The sequence below is a fragment of the Arachis stenosperma genome, chromosome 5 (genome assembly GCF_014773155.1).
Source record: "Arachis stenosperma cultivar V10309 chromosome 5, arast.V10309.gnm1.PFL2, whole genome shotgun sequence".
Taxonomy (NCBI): Eukaryota; Viridiplantae; Streptophyta; class Magnoliopsida; order Fabales; family Fabaceae; genus Arachis; species Arachis stenosperma.
Window position 1 is genome coordinate 103590700 of NC_080381.1, and position 10893 is coordinate 103601592.

Here is a 10893-nt window from a genome sequence, read left to right on the forward strand (position 1 = left end):
AAAAGAGTAAGGAAAGAAGAAGAGAAAAAAGAGTGGATTAGGAAGAAAAAAGAAAAAGATAGAAAGAATTAGGATTTGGGAGGGGGATGAAAACAGGGCGGCGCAAGGAGTGAGTAAGGCGTCGCAACTGATGCGGGCGCACACTGCGTGCATTTACACGGATTGCGCAGTAGGGAAGGGACGCGGATGCGTCCAGTGTGCCTGCACGTAACCAAGGTAGTGCCTCTAGCGCGAGGCCAGCACCGCGCAGGCGTAACTCACTGTAACTTTTGTAGTGGCGCAGAAATTCCCATTGACACGTGCGCAGCATGTGCGCGCACGCGTGGATACCAAGTGGGGAAAGGGACGCATAGGCGCCAGGTGCGCGTACGTGTGGGTCAATTTGTGCTTCTAGCACAGTATCAGCCCCAGACCAGCGTAACTCTCTGGCCAAACAAGGTTTACGTTGATTTCAACATCGACGTGGACGCGCATCAAGCGCGGATGTGTCGATCGCCAAGAGAGGAAACGGCACGCACGCGTACAGTACGCGTGCGCGTGGGCTGGATGGTGCCTAAGGCATGTTTTCTGCCCATCTCCCGCGCCACTTTCTGTTCAATCTCGCCCAATTCGCAGTCACAAGGGACGCGTACGCGCACGAGGCAGTATGCAGCTGAATATACAGAAAGAATGAATGGAGACTGAGAAAAGTGAAGAAGAATAAAAATGAAAGATCGTACCATGGTGGGTTGTCTCCCACCTAGCACTTTTTTTTAACGTCCTTAAGTTGGACGGTCGACTAGCTCAGTCTGTTGCTGTGGGTGGATCCTCCAAGAGGAAGATCTCCGGCTCCTTGCTTTTCTTCATCTTCTCACCATGATATAGCTTAAGGCGATGTCCATTGACCCTGATGAATTTAGAACTTGAAGGGTGACTTAGGTGAAAGACTCCGTATGGCTTTGCCTTCTCTACTTTATAGGGACCTTCGCATCTTGATCTTAGCTTGCCTGGCATGAGCCTCAGTCTGGAATTGTAAAGGAGAACTGATTCCCCTGGTCTGAACTCTCTCCTTTTAATGTGCTTGTCATGCACAACCTTCATCTTTTCTTTGTATAGCCTGGAGTTGTCATATGCTTCTAGGCGAAGGTTCTCTAATTCTTGTAGTTGCATCTTCCTTTCAGCTCCGGCCTTCTCAAATCCCATGTTGATTTCTCGCACTACCCAAAATGTTTTGTGCTCTACCTCTACTAGGAGGTGACAGGCCTTTCCATAAACTAAGCGGAAGGGGCTCATCCCGATTGGTGTCTTGTACACTGTCTGATATGCCCAAAGCGCATCTTATAGCCTGGTGCTCCAGTCTTTCCTATGAGGCTTGACTATCTTTTCTAGGATATGCTTTATCTCTCTGTTAGATACCTCTGCTTGTCTGTTAGTTTGCAGGTGGTAAGAAGTTGCTACCTTGTGAATAACGCCATGCTTCTTCAGTAGAGCGGTCAATCTCCTGTTGCAAAAATGGGTGCCTTTATCACTCACGATTGCTCGTGGTGATCTAAAGCGACAAATAATATGGTTTCTAACAAAAGAGACAACAGTGTTAGTATCATCAGTATGGGTGGGAATTGCTTCCACCCATTTGGAAACATAATCTACAGCTAACAATATATAGACAAAACCGCTAGAGTTTGGAAATGGGCCCATGAAGTCAATGCCCCAAACATAAAAAATATCACAGAACAACATAATTTGTTGGCGTATCTCATCCCTCTTGGATATATTACCAAATCTCTGGCATGGGGAACAAGATTTACAAAAGGCAGCAATATCCTTAAAAAGAGTAGGCCACCAGAATCCACAGTCTAAAATTTTTCTAACTGTTCTTTGAGGGCCAAAATGTCCACCACTCTCAGAGGAGTGGCAGGGCTCTAAAATGGACTGGAATTCTGATTGAGGCACACACCTTTTAATTATCTGGTCAGCACCATACCTCCATAGATATGGATCATCCCATATATAATATTAGACTCGCTTTTCAGCTTGTCCTTCTAATACTTGGTAAAATTGGGAGGGAATGTATGACTAACTAGATAATTAGCTACAGGTGCATACCAAGGAACTACTTCTGATACTGCATGCAAGCTATCAAATGGAAAAACATCATTGATAGGAGTGGAGTCATCCTTATTGTGCACAAGGCGACTCAAGTGGTCTGCCACTAAATTCTGAGAACCACTCCTATCCTTAATTTCTAAATCAAATTCTTGCATCAGCAGTATCCAACGTATTAGCCTTGGTTTGGACTCCTTTTTAGCTAATAAATATTTTAGAGCTGCATGGTCTGAGTACACTACCACCTTAGTACCAAGTAAGTAGGCTCGGAATTTATCCATAGCAAAACCAATAGCGAGAAGCTCTTTTTCAGTGGTAGTGTAATTAGACTGAGCAGTGTCTAAAGTCTTTGAAGCATATACAATTACAAAAGGATCCTTACCTGCGCGCTGGGCCAGCGCCGCTCCTACAGTATTATCTCAAAGGGCTGGCTCCAGTCTGGTCCTCTCACAATTGGAGCTTGAGTCAAGGCGATCTTCAGCTTATCAAATGCTTCCATGCAGTCCTCACTCAGCTCGAACTCAACATCCTTCTGCAGCAGTCTAGATAAAGGTAAAGCTACCTTACAAAAGTCCTTGATGAATCTTCGGTAAAAACTTGCATGGCCAAGGAACGAACGGACTTCCCTCACGGAGGAGGGGTAAGGTAAACTAGAAACAACATCTACCTTTGCTGGATCCACAGAAACACCAGTATTAGAGACAACATGTCCTAGAACAATACCTTGTTTAACCATAAAATGACACTTTTCAAAATTCAAAACAAGATTTGAGCTAACACACATGTCTAATACTCTAAATAAACTATCCAAGCAAAGGCTAAAAGAATCACCGTATACGCTAAAATCATCCATGACGACTTCCATACAGCTCTTAATAAGATCAGAGAAAAGACTCGTCATGCACCTTTGGAAAGTAGCTGGTGCATTGCACAAGCCAAAGGGCATCCTCTTATAAGCATATGTTCCAAAGGGACATGTAAAAGTAGTCTTTTCCTAATCTTCAGGAGCTATATGAATATGAAAATCGCCTGTGTAACCATCTAGAAAACAGTAGTGTGATTTACCTGATAGGCGATCTAGCATTTGATCAATGAATGGCAGGGGGTAGTGATCCTTACGAGTGGCCTGGTTGAGGCGCCTGTAGTCAATGCACACTCTCCAGAAATTCTGCACTCTAGTTAATATGAGCTCTCCTTGCTCATTCTTTACTGTAGTGACTCCAGACTTCTTGGGCACCACTTGTACTGGGCTGACCCATTCGCTATCTGAAATGGGGTAGATGATGTCTGCCTCCAATAGTCTAGTCACTTCCTTCTTGACAACCTCTAATATGGTGGGATTAAGTCTTCTTTGGGGTTGATGGACAAGCCTTGCTCCCTCTTCTAAAAATATTCTATGCTCACAAACTTGAGGGTTGATGCCTACTATATCCGCCAAACTCCATCCAAGTATTTCTTGTGTCTTCTCAGTATACTAAGCAGTTGCTCCTCTTGTTGGGAAGTGAGATCCCTTGCAATGATAACTGAGAGCTTCTGATTATCCTCAATGTAAGCATACTTGAGGTGGGATAGAAGGGGTTTTAGCTCCAATATTTGTTCTGGACTGGGCACTGGATCTTCTGGAGCCAGTGATGATGGCAGGATGTCCTCATTGTGTTCAGATTGTTTCCCCACACTCAGACCTTGCTCCATGTGCCTTCTTCCACTTCTTCCTGGTGAACTACAACTACAGTCTCATCAATGATATCACACTAGAACATAGAATGATCTTCTGGAGGGTGCTTCATAGCTTCATTCAGATTGAAGCTCACTGCTCAGCCGTCTATCTCAAAGGAATAAGTTCCTGAGAATGCATCCAGCTTGAACTTTGAGCTCTTCAGTAATGGTCTCCGAGCAAGATGGATGATGGTCTTCCTGAGTCATTTTGGGGCATCTCCAAGATGTAGAAGTCAATGGGAAATTTGAGCCCCTTAATGCTCATCAGCACTTCCTCAGCAATTCCAACCACTATAATAATGCTTTTATCTGCTAGCACAAAATGAGCTGCCGACATTTTTAAGGGAGGGAGCCTCAAAGCATTATATATAGCCAAAGGCATAATACTCACGCACGCTCCTAAATCACACATATAGTCAGAAAATATTACACCCCCAATGGTACACTTAACCATGCATGGACCTGGGTCATTGCATTTTTCAGGTATATCCCCCATTAAAGCAGATATAGAACTACCTAAAGGAATAGTTTCTAATTCATTAATTTTATCCTTATGTATACATAAATCTTTCAGAAATTTTGCATATTTAGGTACTTGCTGAATAACATCAAAAAGGGGGGGGGGACAGTTACCTCAACCTTTTTGAAGATTTCTACCATTTTTGGGTCAAGTTCTATATGCCTTTTGGGCTTCTGCGCAAGGTGTGAAAATGGAATAGGAATGGCGTCTCTTACAGCTTCAGCTTCCTTTGGTTCTCCATTCCTTGGTTGAGCTGCTTCTTCTTCAACCATGTCTTGTACTTCATCTTCCTCTTCAACATCCTCCACTTCAACCATGTCCTCTATTGGTGCGTGTTCTTTTGGGCTTGGCTCCTCAGAATTTTTCTCTTGCAATGTGGTTCCAGACCTCAAGGTGATGGCATTGATGCCTCCCTTGGGGTTGGGTAAAGGTTGAGAAGGAATTCCAGTGGAGCTGGAAGGCTGGTTGTTGGAGTTATTCATTGATCCAATATGTGAGACGAGAACTTGTAAAGTAGAGTTCAGATCGTTTAAGGTAGAAGTAAGGTTGTTCTCCATGGTCTTCTATCTTTGATCAATAGAGTATAGCAACTCGTCATTAGAAGAGGACGGGGGGTAAGTAACCTGAGGAGTCTGCTGGGACGCTAGAGATTGCCTTAGGTAAGGTGCTCTGTAAGGCTGGTTCTGGTTCTGCTGTTGATATGGAGGATTCTGCTGATACCAGTTCTGCTGGTTATTATTATTATTATTCTACCTCTGATTTCCTTGGTTGTCTCTGCCTCCTCTATTATGGTTGTCCCTCCAACCTTGGTTAAAGTTCCCACCTTGGTTATAGTTGCCACCTTGTTGATAGTATCCTTGATTTGGGCGGTCATAGAAATTGTGAGTAGCTGCCAAGGTGTTGTCCTCATGTTGGAGCTGTGGACACTCATCAGTGTAATGACTATAATCAGCACATATTCCTTATACTCTCTGAGGAACCAGTTGTTGACTATGTTGTGGTGAAGGAGGTTGAGACTGTTGCTGGCTCAGATGTATCTGCTTCAGTAGGTTAGTCATCTCACATAGTGATTGTGTAAGAGCAGTATTCTCATTGCTAGAGGAAACCTCTGCCACAGCCTTGGGATGGTTGTTTCTGTGCTTGTGATTCCGAGCGGACTCAGCCAGATCGGCGATCAGTTATCATGTTTCATCTGTGGTCTTGTACTTTTTCAAAGAACCATTACTTGCACCATCCAATGTAGTCTTGTCCTGAGGCTTCATGCCCTGTGTGAAGTAGCTTTATCATGTGGTAGGGGCATGCGTCTAGGAGATTATTGAAGATTCTCAGATTCGCGTTGAATAATCATTGAAATTTCTTTCCTCACTCTATCAGTAACTTCAGCTGGAAAGTATTTTTCCGAGAATTCTCTCCTAAGCATGTCCCAGTTAGTAACAACTACTTTAGGTTGAGTGTAGTATCACTCCCTCACCTTCCCCTCGAGAGAAAACAGAAAGGCGGCTAGTAGAATAGAAGTCTCAGTTGTACCATTACGCTGAACGGTAGAACAGGCTGTCTGAAAATCCCTGAGGTGCTTGAGAGGCTCTTGAGCAGGTAAGCCATGAAACTTCAGCAGTAGATTGATTAATGCAGTCTTCAATTCAATATCTGCACCCAGATTTGGATGATGCGCTTGGAAAGGTGGCAGTGTAAAGTCTGGAGCTCCTGCTTCTTGGAGAGTAATCCTCCTGGGAGCCACCATGTTCTCTGTGCGTAAATCAACCAAATTAGTAGAAAGGGAGCTTGTTTCTTCCTTAAATGGCATTTCAGATTCGTCCTCAGATAGAAATAACCGACGCCGAGCTTGCCTTATACGTGAAATAGTTCTTTCAATCTCAGGATCAAATGTGGGTAAGCTCGGATCAGGTAGTGAACGCGTCATTCAATGAAAGAAACATACAGCTCATGGTAATAAAAGAAAATAAAATGAAAATAAATAAATAAATTTCAACCAATATATTAGCACACTGTTGCAACTCCCCAGCAACGGCACAAAAAATTGACGTGGTGAAAAATCCCCGATTAAGAGTTTGTAGAGAAAACAGCGTTGCAAGTATAGCTCTTAACCAATGAAGATTCCGCGTATCAATTTAGAAAAGGGTTGTCACAATTTTTAGAAATAAAATACTGGGAGTATGAATCCCAGGTCGTCTCCCAACGAATTGACAAAAGAGTGCAGGTTATTGGTCAGAGGTTTTTCAAGAAATTTTTGAGTTGCGAAACAGAGAAATAAATGAGAGAATTTGTATAATTCGAGAAAAAGTCTTGACCGAGAGGAGATTAATTGGAAGTGCTATCCTTGTTGAATTTTCCCAAGTGTAATAATAAAAGGGTTGTCGTTCCACTTAGTTATCCCTTATGCAATAAGGGAAAGTCAAGTAACTTTCCAACTAATCCTATCGCTTGCGTCCTAATCCTTTCCTAAGAAAAGATTAGAGTCGGAGACAGGAGAGTCAGCCAACAACTCCCAATTAGGATTAACACTTGCGTATTCCAACTCAAGGTTCTCCTCTTAATCAACTCCCAATCAAGTTAGGGAACTACTCCATTATCATGAATATAACCTTCATAGAATTAAGAGAGGAATAAAAGTGAGACATGATAAATAATAACTAAAAATTAATTAAAAGTAAAAATGGTTCTTTGCATTAATAAATTCTAAAAATAATCCAATTGTAACTCTGAACAAGGATTAAGGATATGAAAGAGTAAGGGACAAAGAAAACAAACTACAATAGATGAAACTTCACGAAGGTGATGACTCTTCTCAATATCCCAAGCAAAAGCAATAAAATTCTAAGAACTATGAATGTGAAGAAAACCTAGATGAGGAAGTAAAATTCTCTCTAAAATTCAAAAACTAAAACTAAAACTGTGCAGAATGAGAATGTGTGTTGAGTCTCCGCTGTTCCTTGCCTCTAGTCTGTGTTTCTGGGTCAAAAACTGGGTCTAAAACTGGTCCGAAATTGCCCCCAGCATTTTCTGAAATTTCTGAAAATTGCGCATGTCACGCGTGCACGTCAAGTGCGCGCGCGCATCGATTGTCCTCCTTGCCTATTGCGCGTACGTGCCAAGTGTGCGTGCTCGTCAAGGTGTGAATGCGCTAATGTGCGCGTGCACGCCAGGTGCGCATCCGCGTCGCTTCTCGCCGGTCAGCTTCTTTGTTTCCTTGCGTTCCTTCCATTTTTGCAAGCTTTCTTTCCATCCTCTAAGCCATTCTTGCCCCGATAAAGCCTGAAAACACTTAACGCACAGATCACGGCATTGAATGGTATACAGGGGAATTAAAAATATATAATTTAGATGTCTAGGAAGCAAGTTTTCAACCATAGGATAAAATTGAGAAGGAATTGTAAAATCATGCAAATCATATGAATAAGTGAGTAAAGAGTTGATAAAAACCACTCAAATTAGCACAAGATAAACAATAAAATAGTGGTTTATCACGCTCAACTGGTGCCGCCCCATTTCCTGAAGTAAATGTGGAAAATCATTATCCCAGAAGAGGTAAATGGAAAAGTTTTAGTAACGAAAAAAATTATTGAAGGAAAAAGAATTATGTTCACAAAGGATCTCACCAGAAGTGGGATAAAGAAAGAAACAATGGGAAAAGTAAATCAATTGAGGATAAATGCCTCCGTACTGGTGGAAAGGGCCATTGGTCACGTATTGTCGTACCCCAAGGCACCTAGTTGATCTTTATCAAGTATCCTTGAAAAAGGATGACAAAGAAAAGGAAACAAATTTTGTTTCAAATTATGAAAATTCCACCACTCATTACGATGTGTCTAGTTTCTTTGAGGATTTTTCAAGGAAATATTAGCCATTTGATTAATGATGGAATAGTTTAATACGTGTTTTTGTTAAGTATTCATGTGAAAAATTTTACTGTGCATGTACTTTTACTCATTTTATTATTATTATTATTATTATTATTATTTATTATTATTATTATTATTATTATTATTATTATTATTATTATTATTATTATTATTTGTTTTTTGAAGAAAAATGGCAAGGACATATTGTGAAGATATTTGCCTTGCAGATAGTGCAAGTTCGCACACTATTCTTAAAAGTAATATATATTTTACCCATCTTGTGCCAAAAGAAGAGTATGTTAATACTATTATTGGCTCAGACAATGTGATAGAACGCTCCGGAAGAGCTATAATTTTGTTTCTTAGAGGAACAAAATTTGTAATAAATAATGCACTATTATCTACCAAGTCTCTGAGAAACTTGTTGAGTTTCAAAGATATTCGTCGAAAAGGATATCATATTGAAACAATGAATGAGGAAAATCATGAGTATTTATGTATCATAACTCATGATTTAAATAAAAAGGTTATATTAGAAAAATTACCCTCACTTTCATCTGGATTGTATTATACCAAGATTAGTGCAATTGAATCACATGGCATTGTAAACCAGATGTTTACTAGCCCAAATGAATTCATAACTTGGCATGACCGAATGGGTCATCCGGGAACAACCATGATGAGGAGAATTATTGAAAACTCCCATAGACATTCACTAAAGAACCAGAAGATTCTTAAATCTAGTGAATTTTATTGTGCTGCATATTCTCAAGGGAAGTTAATTTTAAGGCCATCACCAGTAAAGATTGGATTTGAGTCCCCTGAATTCCTAGAAAGGATTCAAGGTGATATATGTGAACCTATTCATCCACCATGTGGATCTTTTAGATATTTTATGGTCCTGATAGACGCATCTTCGAGATGGTCATATGTGTGGTTATTGTCTTCTCGCAACCTGGTGTTTGCGAGATTACTGACTCAAATTATTCGATTAAAAACACAATTTCCAGAAAATCCAATCAAAATAATTCATCTTGATAATGCTGGTGAATTTTCTTCCCAAGCTTTTGATGCTTATTGTATGGCCAATGGAATAAGTGTTGAACATCCAGTAGCTTATGTTCACACTCAAAATGGGTTAGCAGAATCACTTATTAAACGCCTCCAATTAATTGCTAGATCCTTACTTATGAGAACAAATCTCCCAACCTCGGTTTGGGGGCATGCTATTTTACATGCCGTAGCACTTATTCGTTTGAGGCCAACGAGTTACTGTTAATTCTCTCTTATGCAATTAGCATTTGGCCAGCAGCCAAATATTTTCTATTTAAGAATATTTAGGTGTGCAACATATGTTCCCATTGCACCACCTAATTGCACCAAAATGGGACCCCAAAGAAAATTGGGGATATATGTTGGATACGATTCTCCCTCTATAGTGAGGTATCTTGAGATACAAACTAGAGATGTATTTAAATCCCGGTTTGCGGATTGTCGTTTAGATGAATCAAAATTTCCAACATTAGGGGGAGAGAATAAGCTTCCTGAAAAGGAACTTAATTGGAATGCATCATCCTTGATGCATTTTGATCCTCGATCAGGGCAATATGAACTAGAAGTTCAAAAGATTATACATTTGCAAAGAATAGCAAATGAATTGCCAAATGCATTTTTTGATATAAAGAGGATAACCAAGTCTTATATACGAGTAGAAAATGCCTCAATTCGAATTTTTGTCACAGTTGGACAAATTGCCACCGAAGCAAATACATGCCAGAGGCATGGCAGGCCTGTCGGTTCCAAAAACAAAAATCCTCGAAAGAGAAAAGAGGTAAATACTATTCCTGTTGAAAAAGACATAGTAAAAACACCTGTAGTTGTCCAAAATTATGATATAGTTTTAATGCCAGAAGATGTTCAGGTACCTGAAAACTGTAAAAATGACGAGATCTCGATAAATTATGTCTTTATAGGAGAGAAATGGGACCGAAATAAGACAATTGTCAAAGAAATATTTGCATATAATGTGGCATTAAATATCATGCATGAAAGTAAGGAACTTAAGCTAAGATCAGTCGAAGAATGTCGACAAAGGAATGATTGGCCAAAATGGAAAGAAACCATGAAGGCTGAATTTGACTCACTTGCAAAACATGAAGTCTTCGGACCTGTAGTTCGTACACCAAAAGATGTAAAACCTGTTGGATACAGATGGGTATTTGTGAGAAAATGAAATAAGACAAAATGAAGTTTTACGCTATAAAGCTCGACTTGTGGCACAAGATTTTTCATAAAGGCCCGGTATAGATTATGAAGAAACGTATTCCGCTGTAGTGATGCGATAACATTACGTTATTTGGTCAGTTTATCTGTACATCATAAATTGCATATGCATTTAATGGATGTGGTAACAACTTACTTATATGGCTCATTAGATCGGGATATCTTTATGAAGGTCCCTGAAGGACTAAAGATATCTAAACCATTCAATGAATATTCACAGGGGTTATACTCAGTTAAATTGCAAAGATCTTTATACGGTCTAAAGCAATCTGAACGAATGTTGTATAATCGTCTTACTGAGTATTTGGCCAAAAATGGATTCAAAAATGATGATATCTGTTCATGTGTTTTCATAAAGAAATCTGCATCTGGATTCATTATAATTGCTGTGTACGTTGATGATTTAAATATCATTGGGACTCTTGAAGA

At 40.2% G+C, this 10893-nt stretch overlaps 1 protein-coding gene across 1 annotated transcript; it reads right to left on the reverse strand.

Moving 5' to 3' along the window:
• Positions 1–783: 783 nt before the first annotated feature.
• LOC130981018 (uncharacterized) lies at positions 784–1182 on the reverse strand. The gene has a single exon (XM_057904656.1). It carries the CDS (start codon positions 1180–1182, stop codon positions 784–786), a length of 399 nt encoding a protein of 132 aa, XP_057760639.1.
• Between the last annotated feature and the right edge of the window lie 9711 nt (positions 1183–10893).